At 37.5% G+C, this 20,341-nt stretch overlaps 1 protein-coding gene across 2 annotated transcripts in view; it reads right to left on the reverse strand.

Moving 5' to 3' along the window:
• ITIH5 (inter-alpha-trypsin inhibitor heavy chain 5) overlaps window positions 1-20,341 on the reverse strand; it is a 103,245-nt gene that overhangs the window by 58,718 nt on the left and 24,186 nt on the right. For both annotated transcript variants that reach the window (XM_003342007.4, XM_056799434.1), the window contains exons 6-7: window positions 6,256-6,425; window positions 5,199-5,315 (exon numbers count right to left, since the gene is read on the reverse strand). In XM_003342007.4, the coding sequence (XP_003342055.2) occupies window positions 5,199-5,315; window positions 6,256-6,425 (287 nt within the window). The remainder of the gene's footprint in view (window positions 1-5,198; window positions 5,316-6,255; window positions 6,426-20,341) is intronic.

Genomic DNA, 20,341 nt, shown 5'->3' on the forward strand with positions numbered 1-20,341 from the left:
GAGAGGAGAGAAGAGGAGAGGAGAGGAGAGGAGAGGAGAGGAGAGGAGAGGAGAGGAGAGGAGAGGAGAGGAGAGGAGAGGAGAGGAGAGGACAGGAGAGGACAGGAGAGGACAGGAGAGGACAGGACAGGACAGGAGAGGACAGGACAGGACAGGACAGGACAGGACAGGACAGGAGAGGACAGGACAGGACAGGACAGGACAGGACAGGACAGGACAGGACAGGACAGGAGAGGACAGGACAGGAGAGGACAGGAGAGGACAGGAGAGGACAGGAGAGGACAGGAGAGGACAGGAGAGGACAGGAGAGGAGATTCTTTAATGTCTCCTGAAAGACTTACCTTGTTCATTGTTAAAGAAACTAAAACCCTAGGAAGTATAGCAAATCAGTGGACAACAGAGAAATATTGAAGAGATCCCATTACAACTGATTGAACACATCCACTGGATCCCACATTCTTCTTTAGAATAGCAATTACGGACTTGAAACTCTGGGCTGGTTATTCAGCTTCTATCTTCTAAACTTACTGAATAAATTAAAGAGAATAAAGTTTTTAAGAGGCAAATGGAAAAGTGGTCTGGTATTATCATAGACAATATTGGTTGTCTATGTGAGTTTTTGAAAAGCCATAGCAAGATCAAACTACCTTTGTTTGTCATTGACTACTCTAGGGCTAGAAAAACAACAATCACAAGCCTTCATATATCAACAAGTTGAAGGGCAGAAATTCACCTCCTGGGTAAGTGTGTCATGGAATCATGTGGAAGAACATGGAAGTGACATGACCTTTCAAAAATTCATTCCCAGGGAGTAGAAGCACAGAAAAAAAAACACAACTGCTTGTTCACATGGGGCGATGGGGATATGATTGGGGATATAGACTCTTGACAATCACCCTTGTGCAAACATCAATAATACGGAAATAGGTTTTGATCAAGGACACATGTAATACCCAGTGGAATTGCATGTCAGCTATGGGAGGGGGTAGGGGACAAAAGGAAAAGAACATGAATCATGTAACCATGGGAAAATATTCTGAATTGACTAAATAAAATTTTGAAAAAAAAATCATTCCCAGGGTAAGCCCATCCCAAGCTTTGCTCTTGCGATCTTTCTTTGTCTTGATGCTTCCATGGGTAATTTTTTGTTGTTAGTATTTTTTAAGGAAAAGAATCCCAAGTTAATAGGAACCAAAAGATGCAAGCAGAGAGATGGACACCACCAGTGTAGAAGTGATTGAACACTGAAGCACAGCAGATGCATTCATTTTAGCTTCATAATGGGATGGTGTGGAGGGCAAATATTTAGAAGATACACAAAGCCTTGGCACACACATACAAGCTCAAAGATAAGGGAAAACAGTGGTGAAGGGAACATCTCTGCCATTAACACTGCCCCCTGTGAGAAGTATATGTACCTCTTAGTCCAAGGTATTAAACATCATTAAATACCTGACCCATCTCTCAGGTCTTGTTGACAAAACATACTCTTTTCATTGATGGACAGAGAGTGCAACAATTAGAATAAAATTGCTCTTTTCCCCGGGGGAAAAAAATTCATTCCCATAAGATTCCATTTTTCTTCCAACTGTATAATCCTACAATAGGTAGAACATGAAACCTAGAACACTTGGACCAGGAATCTTACTAGGAACATGTAAGTGGCTTCTACCTCCCAACACCACCACATTAGTCACAATAAAGTGCTTCAGGCTTTATCAGGATGAGAAATACTAAGACTCTCCAACTTAGTTCATGAGATTGAGAGAAAATGGGTATGCCTTTGGAAAAGTATTTAGGACATGATGGTCATATTCAAATTTTTCAAATTTCAAATATTTCCCATATTTAAAAAGAAAAATTCAATTTGTCTTGCATGGTCCCCAAAGGACATAGTGAAGAACAATGTAGGAAAGTTACAAGGAGGCATATCCCAGCTCATCATAAGGAAAAATATTCTAATAGAGGCTAAAAATGTAGAATATAATACATTCTCTATCCCTCAGGACAAAAAGTCAGATGGGGCAGATATGGCTTTTACTTAGGGAGCTGATGTAAGACTATACTTTCTTCCCACAGATGGCATGCCTTGTGGTCTTCTGCTGTCACGCCTAAATCCTTCAACCAGCCCTGTGCCACCACTTCCAGGGTTCCCTCACTATAATGTTCTTCTCTCAGGTCCTGATTCCCTAAGCCACTGGGTAATACCAGCTATCTTTCACCTTTCTTCCTCCCACGAATTAGATGAGAGAGAGGTCTAAAGTCTTTGGTCATGCCATAGAAGCACTATTTCTTTCTAAAGTAACTGTACCCAACAGAGACTGAGTGTCCTCTACATCCAGTGTCATGCCACTTGACCTGACTTTCATAGTAACCATCCAACCAAGGCATTTGTTCCCAGGATGTTGAAGAAAAGAGACACACTTTTTTTTAAACCCTTTCCTTCTGTCTTGGAGTCAATACTGTGTATTGGTTCTAAGGCAGAAGAGTGGCAAGGACTAGGCAATGGGGGTTAAGTGACTTGCCCAGAGTCACACAGCTATGAAGTGTCTGAGACCAGATTTGAACCCAGGACCTCCCATCTCTGGGCCTGATTCTCAATCCACTGAGCCACCTAGCTGCCCCCAAGACACACTTTAATAGGGGTTGAAGTACACAATTTTTGAGATCCCCTCCATCTCTGAGATTCTATGAAATGCTAAAGCTCTCAACACATGAAAACCTTTCATGTTGAGCAACTCAAATGTCCTCTTCCCCAGCAGAGGTGGCAGCATTTTACCCTAGGAAGTACCAATTAACAACAGCCCCTGGAATGCTGCAGCTTTGGAAAAGCTGAAAGCTGCTAAAACAGTCAGCAGTTTTTGAACCCACTCAAGACAGCAATTACATGAAGAAATTGCTCACAGGCCCCTGGCAGATTTTTGGCTAAGTTGGGGTGGTTCTCCTGGAAAGCAGCCACCCTTCAACTTTATAGCCAAAAACCTACATGCCAGGGCTTTGGGGATTAGAGAAGAATGGTGTTCTAATAACTCGGTGACCAAGGAAGAAGAAGGAAATTAAATAGTGTGCAATCCTCTGCAGGAAGCACTTCCCAACCCCTCTTAATTCTAGAGCTTCCCCTTTCATGATTTCTGATATTTCCTGTATATAGCTTGTCTGTACAAATTTGTTTGCTTATTGCACCCCCTACCATAAGATTGTGAAGTATTTGAAGGCAATGACTGTCTTTTCCTCTTTGGCGGGGTGGGGTGTGTGGATATCTCCATCACTTAGCATGACTGTGGCATACAGTAGGTTCTTAATAAATGCTTCCTGATTGACTGTCTAATTCTGTTGCTTCTCTTCCTCATCTGGCTCTTGAAATGTAAAATGTACTGATGGTCAAGGAGGGGGACAGGAAAATAATGCTCCTAGGACATGCTCAGATTCATATTATCTGGCTATGAGCCAGACACTAGGGCTACAGAAATTAGATGCTTCCTGACATCAAGACAGTATAGTCTATTAGGGAATACACATGTATAAGAGAATAGAGGATAGGGAAGAGACTTTGGATCTAGGAGTCACTGGGATTCTAAGGGGAGCCTTAGGAAAACTGATCTGTCATATCCTGTCAGGTAGCAATAGTACCTTTGATTTAATTGCTATTGTGTTGTTTTCTGTCTTGTCCAATTCTGACCTAATCTGACCTTTTCTTGGCAAAGATCCTGGAGTAATTTGTCATTTCTTCTCCAACTCATTTTACAGATGAAGAAACTGAGGCAAATAGGGTTAAGTGACTTGCCCAGGGTCACACAGATAGTATCTGTGGTTAGATTTGAATTCAGGTCTTCCTGATTCCAAGTCCACTCTATCACCTTGTTGCCCAATTTACTAACTATTCCAGAGTAAAAGAAGAGGTGGGAGAAATAGGAGAAATGAGCATATACATACAGCCACAAGATCATGCGCTACAATGGTACAACCATGTTCTGATGTAATCCATAGATCATCACAGTATTTTAGAACCACAGATTCATAGCTGGAAGGAGCTAAGGGATTCTCAAGTCCAACCCCCTTATTTTATAATTCAGGAAACTGAGACCCGAAGAAATAATTAGCTAACATTTATGTAAGAACTCTTTAAGTTTTGCAAAGTATTTCACATGTATTATTTCATTTCATCCTCACAGCAATCCTGTGAGGTAGGTGCTATTATTATCCCCATTTTATATATGAGGAAACAGTGGCCCAGAGAAGTTACATGAATTGGCCACAGTCATGTAGCTGGTAACTATCTCAGGGCAGGATTTGAACTCCAAGCTTCTTGACTCCAAGTTTATCACTAATCACTATGCAATGTCACATAGATATTAAATGCGAGAGCTGAGTTGGGACTCATATTCTTAAGGTTCAGTCTCTAGGCATAATTATTTATTGAACAATGTTCTTATCTAGAGCTGTCAAACTAATTGAGGGAACCAAATTAAAATGTAATTGGGAAACAGCAAAATAAAAATATACTATAAGTAATGTTAGTTTGTGGCTTTCTAAGTTAATGTGTGAGTCAATTGACTTGTTTTTTAGTTTGACAGAAGTGACTCTAGTCATTACCTTCACAGAAACTCAAAAAGTTATAATGGCCCTTAAAAGCTACGCAGTCCAATTTTTACTTGATGCAGAATTCTCCCTGCAACATCTTCAAAAAGGAATTTTCCAACTTTGAATATTTCCATCAACAAAGAAATCAATGCCCCCTTGAGACAGACCATTCCAATTTGGATAATTCTAGTGCTTAGGCTTTTTGTATATTTTTTCTCATATCAAACCTAAATCTTCCCATCTTTGCCTTCCATTCATTGCTTCTAGTTTTGCCCTCCAGGGCCATGGAGAACAAGTCTAATCCCTCTTCCACATTCCTATCACAGTCACATTCCTCATGCTACCAGTCACCTTAGTTTCATCATTGCCAGAATGTGATTCGATTAGATTCAACCAGTCCCATCACCCTCCCAATCCCATGGTACTGAAATGATGGTTTATTACAATAGTTTAACATAATTAGTTACAGAGATTGTTGTTTCTAAGCAAAATCGGCTGTATACTATCACTGTCTAATGATATTGAGCAACAGCTGGATTTTTACTCAGAGGAGATCATTGTCCATGGGTGGGGGGAGAAGAAAACCAAGTATCACAAGGCAGCCAGTCATTACTCACCTGTCTAAGCTTGGTTCCCACCATAGATGCGCTGCTATCAAGGACAAACACCACATTCTTGGGTAAAGGAGGGAGGTCTTTGGGGGCAAAGTAATGCACAAAGTAGTCATCCAGAACCTGTTTCAGAGAAGGGAGGATATGAACATCAGAACTTAGGTCACAGAAAGGGGAAGATGAAAATGGACATATTCTCTGGAGTTTCCTAATGCCACTGACTTGGTTTTCTGGGAACCTGCTATTAATATCATGTACAAAATTCCAATCCAATATTCAAACTGTCCTCTAGTCAAACCCTCTGAAAGGATCATTCAACTGGTGTGGGGAGAGAATCACTCTGTTATTGGTGATACTGATCATCACAACTTTAAAGAAATGTATTTTATATTGATACATAATATATATAAATCTTATATATACTTAAATGTGTACGTATTATTTCCCAGGATAGAATGTAAGCTACTTGAGGGCAGAAAATATTTCCTATCTCCAGGATCTAGCATAAATTCCTGGCACATAGAAAGAGTTTAAAATTATTGATCAATTAATAGGGTTACCCAATTTCCTTTGGTTCTAATCTCTTCAGAATTCAACCATTTTTGTCACCAGACATTTGCTTAGCATCTAACATGGTGAACATCTTATGCTTAAATTTCTTGTACTTAAGTGTCCATTCTAAATATGTATCATACCATTCTGACATGCCCACCAACTCTCTAAAGCAAGAAAATCTCAAGGCAAATTAGCCACAGAAGAATTACTTTGATTAATATCTACATCAAACTTAAGTTATACCTGTATAAACCATACTACAGAGCAAAAGAGATTACTGGTTCTGCTTGTCTCCTGCTTAAGGAAACAGACAATCTGGACCTTTGGCTCATGGGGATGGAGCCACATCCACAGCTATCATCTTGAGAAAGCCAATGGATTTCTTGAAGAATTACAAATGGCGCAGCTCATCTGAACATGAGCTGACATCAAGATAGCATTTAAACAGATGAGTTCAAATGAAATGAGCAGACAACAAACATTAAAACTGAAATCATAAACACATTACCTGAATGTCCCCAACTCTCTGCTCCCTGTTCACATCGTATCTAATGATGAAATCCCCTAAAATGCCATTCTGGGCAATCTTGGCTTGTTGTATGATACTAGGATTAAAAGTTATCTTGGCAAAAGTTTCATTTTTGTTGATTTCTGTGGAATGAGGTGGGCCAACATCATCTGGAAATAGAGCAGAAGCATAATTGTCAAGTGGGCTGACTATTTATATATACACATTTATATGTATTCTGGGATAGAATAGGCAAAGTTCTGCTTAAAGTCAGAAAGTTAAACTTGGTACCCCACTCCAGGTTCCTTCTTTGTGATCTCAGAGTAGCATCCACAATTTAGTATTAATGAGGAATCCTGTTTTAATAATGGAATGTGGCATAAAGTCACTGAGTATGCCATGTCATCACTAGGAACTATTATTTGTCCCTTTGTGACATATATTATTTTTATTTCACAGTAGTTTCTCTTGATCAAGAATGAAATTAAAATCCTGATATCTTGACTACAAAAAAAATGCACTGAAATTTCATGTGACCATCAATAATCTCTCTCATACACACACACACACACACAAATAATTCAAAATTCCTAATCTTGGACCTTTAAGCTCCTTGTTAGTGGACCATAATTACTATGATGCCTAACACTCAACAAGCCATGTACCTTCAAAGGCTGCAGAAAAAATAAAAATCCTCATCTACCAATATTTGTAGAGGCCTTTGTTTAGATTTTGAAACAAAGTCAAAGTTTTTTTTTTCTTTTAGTTTTGCCTTAATGCTCTCAAGTATCAGGTCATCTGCTTCAAATTTACCAAAGGTGATTATGTAGGAGAGGTTGAGTAATTATTTTCCTACTCCAATTAGCAGAATACAATAGAATATGGGTTTAAAGGGATACTAAGGAAATTTAATTTGTATTTAAGGATAAACATCCTTCTCCTAGGGGCTATTGGACACTAAAACTAAAGGAAATCACATTTCCTTTCAGAGAATAGACTTTTTTTTTCTTCAAGGGCAATTTATATGTGGCCCTCACTAGAGCCAGGAGAACAAATTTGATTTTCCTTTTCTTCAGATCTATCAAGGCCAGAAAGGCCAAGGAATATAGTAGAAAGAAAACCAGAGCAAGGAGAGCTGGGTTCAAATCTTTTTAGTTGTTCAGTTGTATGTCAGTTTCATGACCCCATTTGGAATTTTCTTGGCAAAGACACTGGATTGGGTTGCCATTTCTTTCTCCAAATCATTTTACAGGTTAGAACTGAGGCAAAATGAGTTAAGCAATTTGTCCAGGGTCACACAGATAACTAGGCAATGTCTGAGGCTATATTTGAACTCAGGAAAAAAATGTTCTCCTGACTAGCAGGCCCAGTATTTTATCTAGAGTGCTACCTTGCTGCCCCTCAAATATTTATTCTAATTCTTATTAAATATAGATATCTCTTTTCCTCTCCCTCTCAACTCTCTAACTCATGGGAAGGGGGGGGGCAAGTCATTTAACACATTTGCCTCAGTTTCCTCATCTGTAAAATAATCTGAAGAAGGAAATGGCAAACCATTCCAAGATCTTTGCCAAGATCCAAAATGGAGTCAATAAAACTTGTTTATTTCACAGTAACTTCTCTTGATCAAGAATTTCAACTGATCAAGAATTTTAAACTGAAAATGATTGAACAACAAATGTATCTATGCATATTTAATATATTTTATAGTGTTTTATACTCTTTTTACTCTTATGAAACAATAATGTTCATTTAGAAGGTTAATATTGGTTGCCATTTAGTATAAGAGTTTTCAGGAATCTTATCTGTTCAATAAACAAAATAGAAAAAGCTGCATTGGGTTGCATTAAGAGCCATGGTGCCCAAATAAAAGGAAGTGATATGGTCCTGTTGTTCAGCTCACAACTGCTCTATTTTGTTCAGTTCTAAACACTATATTTTAGAAAGGATATTGACAATCTGGGGAGCCTTTTCATGTGCCACATGAAAACTGATCAAAGGAACTGGGGGTATTTAGCATTCAGAAAAGAAGACTTGGAGTGGGGAAAGATGTCAGAGCTGGGTTCAAGTGTCTAAAGAGTGGTTTTGTGGAAGGAGGATTAGCTTGTTCTGCTTGACCTCAGGGGTAGAATTTAGAACAATGGGCTGAAGTTTTAGGGAGGTAAGTTTCAGTTTGATAGAAAAGAAACATTTCTAATATTTAGAGTTATTCAATAGTGAGCATGGAAGCCAAATGGTAGGTTGTTGAAGATATTGTAGAATAGGATTTAACTCAAGGAAAATTTGCCCAAAATGGTCCCTTTTAACTGAAATCCTGTATTTCTGTATTAATGAAATAAAGAGGTTAAGTGATTGGCCAGGAATTCCAAAGCAAACTAGTGAGATTTAGCCCTCCAGTGCCTCTTTCTCCCTACTGTAAATTAAAGTTGATCCCTTCATGATTCTTTAACCATAATAGGCTATCTTAGAAGAATGGAGAAGCAATATAGGAGACTCTCAGTATTTATGATAAACATATTCTATCAGCCACAGAAAATGGTAAAATGCATTCTCATCCATTTATCCATCTAACAAGCATTTATTACATGCTTATTGTAAATGCAATATATTGCAGAAGGTGACTGGGGGAGAAACGAAAAAAACTCATATAGGGCCCTTGTCCTCAAGGAGTTTTAAATCTAGGAGCTAATATTTACATAGTGCCTACTAGGTGCCAGTCACTGTCCCAAGCACTTCGCAGACATTGTCTCATGCCATCCTCACAACAGCTCTGTGATATAGGAGCTATTGAGATCTCTATTCCACAGTTGAAGACATTGAGATTAGTCTGGATCACATAGCTAGTAAATGTTTGAGGCCACATTTGAACTCAGGTCTTCCTGATTCCAGGCTCAGTGCTCTAACCACTACACCAACAGCTGCTCTTAGCACAGAGGAACTAATTCCTTTTCCTAAAGACATAATGAATGATGAGTCATTGGTATGAGTAAGAAGGAAGCCAAAGACCATATGGAATATCTAGAGATAAAATTTTTTTTTAAAAAATTAGGCATGGGGAATGACACTCCAGGGAACCATCTGGAAATCTCTTTCAGTTTGGGTCACTGAAAAGTGGGATTTACTGACTGCTCTTTCCCCTGGACCATTTTGCCTAATCTACTGTAGGAGAACAGTAGTCAACATCCCGTGACATTAGAATATCTTTTTCCAAACATATTTGCCAATCCATTTCCCATTAAAAAAAAAAAGAAAAAAAGCAGACGGTTAAATAGTTCATGTTAGCTATGGCCTTCTCATCTATGACCTAGAAATATATGTATCTCAATGTAAATCAGTTAAGCAAATACAGCTGGATTGAAATCATGGCACTTCTCAAAAGGTAAATTGGGGGGGGGGGTGGATATATAAGGAATATAATTAGACAACTTCCTTTGATGGATAAAATTGAGATATATTATTAGATTCAACCAAAAAAAGCATAAAATCAAAGTGGAGAACTTCTGCATAATTATCTTCAAGATGATATTCCTTTCCTATATTGGTGATTCTCAATAGCCAATATAACAGTCTCAATATTCAATTCCTCTGAAAATAAATAAATGAATGAATAAATAAATAAAAGCATCCCCACCAATGTATACCAAGCAGAGGTAGCTCAGAGATCTTTACAATTCTGGACATATATTAACTTTTCTCTATGCAACTCTGCTTTCTAAAGGGCTAGGGCTTCACTTCTAAACTATGTTTGTATTCTTGGAATTAATTTGGTTGGGTGTGGGAGTCAAGGGTGTATGGAGTGAAGCATTGCCTAAAGCAATATTACAAATCATAGAGTTATAAAAAATGTCTCCAGAATCCCTTTCCTACTGTCCTTTTTATTCAGAAGGGCCTAAATTATCCTACAAAACTGAGTGGTAGGGGGCAGCTGGGTAGCTCAGTGTATTGAGAGCCAGTCCTAGAGACGGGAGGTCCTAGTTCAAATCTGGCCTCAGCCACTTCCTAGCTGTGTGACCCTGGGCAAGTCACTTGACCCCCATTGCCTAGCCCTTACCACTCTTCTGCCTTGGAGCCAATACACAGTATTGACTCCAAGATGGAAGGTAAGGGTTTAAAAAAAAAAAACTGAGTGGTACCTTACAAAGTAACACCCACAGAATGATCTCTTAAACCTCAATGAAAGAGAGCTAAGTGGCTCAGTGGATAGAGAGGAGAGGTCCTGGGCTCAAGTCTAGCCTTAGATATTTCCTAGCTGTGTGACACTGAGCAAGTCGCTTAAGCCCCATTGCTTAGCCTTTACCTCTCTTCTGCCTTGGAACTGATATTGATATTGGTTCTAAGAGAGAAGGAAAGGGCTTAAAAAAAATTCAATAAACATTGAAAAAAAATTTTACATAGACTTTCAAGCCTTTGCATCTGCCCTGAAACTGCACTTTTTTTTTCCTGCCTTAACTTCTTTCAATTAGAGTGTGAAATCCTTGAGGGCAGGGACCCCCTTTCCTATCTACATCATCAGTACTTAGCATAGTGCTTGCCTCTTAGCCAAGTCTTAGTAAGTGCTTTTTCATTCATTCACTCATTCATTCATAGCTAGACATGCCATTAGACTGCCCAATCAAGAAAAAACATAGAAAGGGAGTTAACTACTAGAAAAAAATTAAACAATTAAAGAAGGGGAGGCAGAGAATGAAGAGGGAAAAGTTACACACACAAAAGATTCCCCAGTAGAAGACTAGTTAGAAAATACCAACTTTTTAGTGATCTGCTCCAATCAAGCAAAACCACATAAGGGTATTTCTGAGTCATTCCATGCACAGCTGGCTTGAACAAAAATTAGGGGCAAAGGAAAGGCAGGACAAGCAAAATCACATGACCTCCATCTGCTTTCAGCATCAAGAAATTAAGAGGCTGAATGACATGCACCTGAATAATCTATGAGCCCAACAATGCCAGGGAACCACCCACAACTTACTTTCCTGGCAAATGGACAGAAATACTTCATGGAGGCCAAACAGCAGCATACCTTTCCAATTGTAGTCTCCAGAGTGATCTGGGTTTGAGGCACATTAAAGAAGTAAACATCACAAGAGGAAATCGGGTATGGGATAGTAAATGATGATAGAAAGGGGAAGCTTTTCATGGGGAAACTAAAGGGATGGGCGAAGCCTAATATTTTTTTAAAGCAGATTTATGTGACCAATTTCTTGGTTACTAATTAAATTATTAGAATGAGTTTTTCCCACAACACTCAGCTACTTAATAACTAGTGAGTTCCCCCGCTACAGATTAGTTAGGGATAACTCAATATTTTAAATTCTGTAACTTTGTTTAATCTATAAAAATGGTACTTATGCTGCTTTCATTGCCCATTTAGTCAGGGTCCTGGTTTGGAAAATGTAAAGTTTCTACCAGTAGTGAATGGAGCTGTAGAATTTCTCTCCACTATTGGTTCTTCTCTCAAATGCAGAATGTCCAAAACAGAACTTATTATCTTTCCCTGCAAGTAGTTTTCTCTTCTGAACCTTCCTGTTACCACCATTCTAGCAGACTCCCTAGGCTCATAACCCAGGTGTCATCCTTTACCCCTCACTCTCACTCACTGACTTCCCATGCCTCATCTGTTGTCTTGTCTTTGCAATTTTAACTTCACAGCTTCTCTCCCACTCTTCTCCACTTACCCAGCACCCACCCTCATGCAGACCCTTATCTCCTCTTCCCTAGACTACTGAAATAGACTCCCAAGTGCTTTCCTTGCTTCTAGTCTTTCTCCACATCAATCCATTCTCCATTCACCTGTCACAATCACTTTCCTAAAGTGAAAATCTGATTATCACCTTCTCCTCCCTCCATAAACTGCAGTGGCTCCCTATTTATATCAAGATCCAACATAAAACTATATTTTTTGGCATTTAATGCTCTTTATAACCAGGACTCTCCTAACTTTGAATGTTCCTACTATACCTTACTCCCCTTCACATACTCTACAATCCAGCAAAACTAGCCTACTTATAATTTCCAAAGCTGCAATGACTGTCTCACATGCCTGGAATACTCTCCCACCTCAGCTCTGCTTCTTGGCTTCCTAAATAACTCAGCTATAATCTCACCTTCTGCCAGAGTCTCCTCCTCTATTGGTGTTTCCCCTCTGAGATTATCTTCCACTTACATTACATTTTAAGTCTACAGTTGTTGTTTTTTTATGTTGTTTCCTCATTATAATTTGAGCTCCTTGATGTTGGGGTCTGATTTCTTGGGTGTCCAGCACTTAACACAGTGGTGCCTTGAACCAACTAAACTTTTAATAAAAAAAAAAAAAGGATACTTCTTGACTGGCTACTGTTTTATGAACTCCCCATTCAGCATCCAGTAAGCGTTTATCAAGCATTTCCTCTTTTGGGGAGGGGAGATACAAAAACAGAAACAAATAGTTCTGCCTCTCAAGCAGCTTATCTTCTATTATGGAGAAATAACATATTCAGGAAATCAACAAAAGTTATTTCAGGGGAACAGCATATCATCTGATAGCTAAACCTTGACTCTATTTTAACAAACACAGAATAACTGACTACAGACAAAATAAGAATCTATCTGAATTAAATATCTATACGATCCCATCTACAAAACTACATCCCACAGTCACCTTGAACTCCATGTCCAAAACTGAACTCATTACCTGTCCCCCAAAGCCCTCCTCTATTCTTAACTTTCCTATTACTGTGAAAAGTACCAGCATCATCCCCTTCCTTCCTCCCTTCTTTCTTTCCATCCCTTTTCCTTCCTTCCTCTTCTCCCTATTTCCCCTAGACTGGAAGTGTAGGAGTCACTCAAGGCTCTATCCCACTCTGATGGGCAAGGGAGCTTTGACCTGCCACATTTCTGGCCTGGGCAAGTTTGCTCCTCCTTACACAACCTGGTGCCTTCCCCTCCCACCACCCAAGCTCAAGAGACCTGATACCCTCAACCTGCCAAGCCGTTGTGTACTTATAATCCTAGAAAAAATCTTCCTTTTAAAAAAAGTGGCTGATTAATATCTGCAAAAGCAAAATCATCCTAATAAACATTAACTTCTAATAAAATTATCTATTTATTCAGGAAGCCAAGGATTATATTTCTAAATTGGGTGTGTTAGCTGCGACTAAGTTATCAATCCTTAAAAAATGCATTTTGGCAAAAAATAATTGCAAAGAAGTTTTAGAAGATTACTTGGACGTCATGCTTCAATACTTCAGTGGATTTATGATCTCATTGATATGGCCAGTTCTACCATTGAGGCCATTTTGGTTTAAGCTAGGTTTAAAGAAGATAGCAAAGGTTATGATCATCTTGGCTACAATAACTCTTGTTGCTTTTCCATTTTTGGTTTCTATGACGATGAGTTGGCTATGGGAAGAAACTGTTTCCATCAGCTTCATGAGTAACTCTGTTTTGGCTCTTATCCAATAGTTTTTTTAAAAAATAACACTGCAAGTGGAAAATAGGGACAACCTATGTCAGAACAGGGAATCAAGCATCAGAATATCCTGGATATCCCATGGGTCAGAAGTTCACATTTTTGCTGTCAGATTAAAAATTGTTCTTCCAGGACTGTTTGCACACTAGATGACAAGGGGGAAGTAAAACTTCAATTGAGATGTCCCCTTCCCCCTGACTTTTGTTTGCACTCTAACTTGTCACCACACTCATCAGTCACTCTCCTACCTCAAATTGTTCCTCCTAAAATATGAATCTCAAATATTTAAACCATTAAGAAATGAAACAAGAGATCATTGATTCTTTTGTGAGTTTCTAGGATTGCTCATAGAGTAAAATATTATGATTGTTTTTAAAAATGCATAATTCTACTATTTAAGTATCCTCATAAATGAGGTTTCTGATGAGAAATCAATCAACAAACATTTATTAAACAACTACTAAGTACCAGACACTATATTAAATACCAGGGATGGAAAGACAAAAATAAAACAAGCTTCACCCTCAAGGAGATTATATTCTAATGAGGGAGACAGTATATACACACACATACACATTCAGAGGTATATAACACATATATAAAATGGATAAAAGGTAACTTTAAAAGGAGGAAGCACTAGAAGCTGGCAGCAGAAGAGAGAGGAGGGTCTACTGAAGCAGAAATATATACATATATATTATGATATACAGTATTATTTATATATTATATATTATCAAATTTTAGGGAGAGGGCTGAAATTAGTACTTCTATCTTTTGCATATCCTACTTACTATTTGAACCAATAATATTATACTTCTGAAAATAAAATTATTAAGAAATTTCCTAGAACAAATTTCTGAAATTTGGACTCCAGGTCATTTGTATACTATTCTGCCTTCTGTTTTTCCTTAATACAAATTATCCGCCACCCAGTGACTTCCAGATTCTTCTGATACTACTCTCCTTCTCTCTAATAAACACAAAACCTTCTTTTATCTCCTAGATTCCAAGTCCCATTTGTTTATTTTTTGTCATCGCTCTAATAAAGTTGACCTGATTTCCTTTTTCAACTGCTCTCAGATTAATTTTTGATTTGTTAGGGTAGGGGAAGATCATCTGAGTGTTTCTGAAAGGCACCCACAGCTATAGCCTACAGCAAGAGATGCAATTGGGCAGTGATAAATACCAGAAGAACCAACACAGAGACAGACAGGTGAGATGTCTTACAGTGGCTTTGAAATCTGCAATAATGTACTCCATTCTTATATAATAAACTGTATTGTGTGCTCCATTATTTTACCAAAAATTAGTGTTGTTTTATGTGCATCTAAATATGGCTAAATATTTTCCCTTTATTTCTCTTTGTTGTTGTTGTTTTTTGCAAAGTAGCTAATTTGGAAATGCTGTGCATGACTTCATATATATAATAGATATTATATTTATTGCCTTCTCAATTGGGGTGGGAGGGTTTGAAAGGGAGAGGGAAAGAATTCAGAATTGAATATTAAAATAGAAAAAAAACTGAAATAAGTATGCCTGAAAAAAAAAATCATATTGCTTCAACTTGGACTTTGATGCCTAATAGAATTTTGCCCATTTCTCTTCCAGGACTTCCCTCTTTCATTTATCATACAACTACTACTACATTTCCAGAAAGGATAAAAGAGAAAAACATTCTGGGATTGGACAGATTTAGTGGTAATTAAAGCCATCATTCTTATTCAATTTAATTTATTTTAATATGCATTTATTTGACAAATTCTAGGCACACTAATAGGTAGTAAGGATGCAAAAGTCAAAAATAGTCCTCACCCATTCTACTAGAAGTAAACAAATGTTACATAGAAGTAAATATAAAATATTCACAAAAGAATTTCTGATGGGAAAGTTAAAATGAGGGGGAAGGTATTGGGGAAGGAAGGGATGAAGGGATAGAAAAGTAGGGGATATTGCATAGACTTAATACTTAATCTAGATAGGGATTCCCAGACTGGAGGTAAAGAGGGAGAGGGTATTCTAAACACGAAGACAACCTAGGAAATCATATGGAAGTAGGAGATGGAATGTTGTGTATGGGAACGAGCAAGGAGTTCAGTTTGGCTTAAACATGCAGTACATGAGGGAAAGTAAAGTGGAATAAATCTGGAAAGATAAGTCGGAGCCAGGTTGGAAAGAATATTAAATGCCAAAGAAAAGTTGGCATGTTATCCAAGAGGTTATAGAATACTAGATCATGTGACAGAGGCTGGCACTAAAGAAAAAGTATTAGTATTAGTAACTACATCATCCTTATTAGTCTGTCCCGTCATGTCCCCAGTCTCCACATTGGTTCCCTTTCCCATGCCTTGTGTTCTCTGCATATAATGCTGGCACATCTCAGTTATAATAGGGATCTGACCAAACAATGTCTCTAATCTATTATCAATGAGTAAAGCATACACAGTTTTCTTTTGGAAGATCAGGTTGGCACCTGCTTTGATATACTTTAAGATGTTTGTCACTGCCATGAACACAACATAGACTTGGCCTATGATTTGCCAGAGGTAATTCACATCTAGATAATTCATTGGCAACAGTGTCCATCCCACAGTCATATTGGTTAATGTCCCCAGAACATTGTCTATCATCCCTGCCACTGTATTATAAATGATACAGTAGCTCCAATAAATGGCAATTATTCCTAACACAGCTGACCACAGTATTCATTGTAACATGTTTCCCATTAGATCTTTTCTAGGCTCACACTGCCAGGAGTTAACAGTTAGAAAATGGTTGTTATCCCCACAAGCTTTGCTTCTAACCAGAATCTAAGATGGCTAGATCCTATCGCTGACAGCCCTAGTACAGACTCCCTTTTACAATAGACTCTCTTCCTCAGTTTTGTAACTAACCAGAGTGGCAGTTGGTAACTGACTTGTACTCCCGCCCACCAGGAATCAAGATGTTTTTGATCCTACGTGGAAACCCCTAGGCAGAGCCAGTGACAAAGGCTGCTAGCCTCAGGAGTTGAAATTGGCAACAACTTTACAACTGACAGTTGATGACAGTTGGTGACAGTCACTAACGCCTTTTTTTTTAATGAATGGGGTTCTTTTAAATACAGGGTGCCATCTGTATTATAAAGGGGGTTAAGTTGTAACTGAGGGATCCAGCCTTTCAGTATTGAGAGGGGAAAAGAGTAGAGAACCCCCTTCTTAAAAGTGGGGTTCAGGGGAGACAGCTGATGTTTAGATTTGGCTCAGAGAGAGGAGAGGGGGTTTGAAGATTTTCCCCCTTCAACCTTCCCTCCTTAGCTATGACTGCTCTCCCAGATTTGCTCTTGTCCCTCTTTTCCCCTCTCCACTACAAGAGACCAAAGGGTCTCCCCTTAGAACAGATATCTTTTAATGTCAACCCAATCAGGTAATACAAAAGAATAACTGGCAGTAAATAATGGGAAAAGGAAAGTGGGGAAAGGGGGTCCCTGACTCTATCTAAAACCCTTTCCCTCCCTCCTCAAGTTTGGGGGGAACTCAGGCCTTGGCAGCTTGAGCCCCATGAGAGAAAGTCAGGTTGACTCACCCCTGGGCAACAAGAGCTGAGGTAAAGCCTGCTCGAGTTTCTCTTCAGAAAGTCTCTTTAATTGGGAAATGTTGGGGGGAAAGATTTCCAGTCACCAGCAGGAAAAGTAGGTAACCCTCAGGAGAAAGTCTTTTTTTTTCCACCCTCTCCCTTAGGCTTCTCAAGACTAAGAGGGAATCAACTCCTCTAACAGCCAAAGTTTTCTCCAGATTCTAATCTTCTGGGGCCCCTCCCCTATCCATGTGATCAGTTTCATACACTCTTCAGCCTGGCACTTTTTCTTTAGTGCCAGTCTCTGTCACAATCAGAAGTCAGAAAGATTCATCTTTCTGAGTTCAAATCTGGCCTCAGACACTTCCTAAGTGTATGACCCTGTGCAAGTCACTTAACCCTTTTTGACTCAGTTTCCTTATCTGTAAAATGAGCTAGAAAGGAAAAGACAAACCACTTCAGTATTTTTGCCAAGAAAACCCAAATGTCACCATGAAGAGTTGAATATGACTAAAAATGATTGAACAACAACATTTGGGAGCCATTGAAGTTTCTTGAGCACAGGGGTGACATGTTCAAATCAATGCTTTAGGAATATCAATTTGTAATATATGGAAGTAAAAATGGAGAAGGAAGAAACTGGAGGCAGACAACCCAATTTAGAGGCTATAATTGAAGGTATCAGAATGCACAAAGAGGTAGTAAAACTATCTTTTCACAAATGACATGATATATATGAAATCCTAGCATTCAACTAAAATAATTCATTAAAACTATCAATAAAGTTAGCAAAGTAGCAGGATATAAAATAAACCAATATAAATCATCAGCATTTCGATATTGCTAAAATGTTCTGCAAAAAGAGATAAATAAGAAACCCACTTGAAGTAACCATAGAGAAAATAAAATATCTAGAAGTATGTGTTCAAAACATATCTGGAAACTATATGAACATAATTGTAAAACACTTTTTATACAAATAAATTTTAAATTCATTATTTTAAACAAATTGGATTATTGAATGAACAGTTAAACAATTGGAGAAATATTCATTGTACATGGGAAGGCAAAGCCAATATAATTAAAATGATAATCCTACCTAAGCTAATCTATTTATTAATTGTCATCCCAGTTGAGTTATCAAAAATTTATTGTATTGAACTAGAAAAAGTAATAGCAAAATTCATTTGAAAAAATAAAAAGTCAAGAATATCAAAGGAAATAATGAAAAATATTAAGGAAGACCAAGCAGTACCAGATTTCTAACTATATTATAAAGCAGTAATTATCAAAACTATCTGGAAATGACTAAGAAATAAATTGACCAGTGGAACAGAATAGACATGCATCAAACAGTTGTAAAAGATTATAGTAACTTAGTGTTTGACAAAGGTAAAGTTCTAAGTTTTTGGAATAAGAATTCACTATTTCATAAAAATTGTTGGGAAAACTAGAAAGCAGTTTGGCAGAAACTAGATACAGACCAATATCTTAACACTTACTAAGATAAAATCAAAATGGATACATGACCTAGGTATAGAGAAATATTATAAGCAAATTAGAAGAATAAGGAGCATATTACTATTAGATTTATGGGACAGAAGAATTTATGAACAAACAAGAGTTAGAAAGAATTGAAAAATGGAAAATGGATAATCTTGAATGAAAATTTTTTGTACAAATAAAGTTAACATAGCCAAGATTAGAAGGAAAGCAGTAAGTTTCAAAAAATTTTATAGACAGTTTCTGGATAGATGTCTCATGTCTAAAATATATAGAGAACTCTTTCAAATGTATAAGAATATAAGCTATTTCCCAATTGATAAATGTTCAAAAGATATAGTTATTAGATAAAGAAGTATTATTATTATATTATTATAATATATATTTATTATATTATTATTTATGTTATATATTTTATTTTATATAAATATATATAAATATATATAAATAAAATTATATATTATTATAATAAAGATATTAGATAAAGAAATCAAAGATAAATAAAAAACTATATAAAAAATTGCTCTAAATGATTGATTAGAGAAATCAAAACAACTCTAAGATATCTCACACCTTTCAGATCAGCTAAAATAATAAAAGGGCAAAATGACAAATGTTGGAGGAAATATGGGAAAATAGGTTTACTAATACATTGTTGGTGGATCTGTGAACTGATCTAATCATTCTGGAGAGCAAATGAATACTATTAGGTTATTCCCTAAGGTGATCAAATAAAAGAAAATATATATTCTAAAACATTTAGAACAGCTTTTTGTGGTGGCAAAGAACTAGAAACTGAAGGAATATTCATAAATTGGGGAATGACTGAACAAGTTATGCTATATGTTTGTAACAGAATTCTGTTGTGCCATAAGAGATGACAAGCAAGATGATCATTAAAAAAAAAAAAAACCTGGAAAGATATAAATATGAAGTGATACAAAATAAAGTGAATAGAACCAGGAGAATATTGTACATGGTAACAACAATAACGTGTTGATCAGCTGTGAATGACTTAACTATTATCAACAAAACAAGGATCCAGGACAACTCAGAGGGACTCATGTGAAAAAGTGTCTCCACCATCATAGAAACACTAGGTGGAGTCTAAATTCAGATTAAAGCATACCATTCTTCACTATATTTCCTCCACAAATTTTTCTCTAGGGGTATTCAATATGTATTTTGTTTCACAACATGATAGATAGGGAAATATATGTTATATGATGAAATATATACAGTCTATTCATATTACCTGCTTACTGGGGAGGGGGGAGGAAAAAGAGGGAGAGGGAGGGGGGAAAAAAGATCATTTATAACCTAGGAGAGAGAAGTACCTGTTGAGTTATGTGATCAGAAATCAGATTCCAAGGAGATGTCAAGTTAGTGGAAGCTAAGGAGTACAGATGGCTTTTTCTAGGATTTCTGCCATGAAAGTAAGGAAAGAAACAGAGTAAATTACTTGAGGAGGTGGAAGGGTCAAGTGAAAAAGAATGAAGGAGTCTTGGGTCTATGCATGTAGGCAGCAGGGAAGGAGCTAGTGTTGTTCTAAACATCAGAAGAATCTGTTGGTTTGGGTCCATA

Source organism: Monodelphis domestica, chromosome 5 (genome assembly GCF_027887165.1).
Source record: "Monodelphis domestica isolate mMonDom1 chromosome 5, mMonDom1.pri, whole genome shotgun sequence".
NCBI lineage: Eukaryota > Metazoa > Chordata > Mammalia > Didelphimorphia > Didelphidae > Monodelphis > Monodelphis domestica.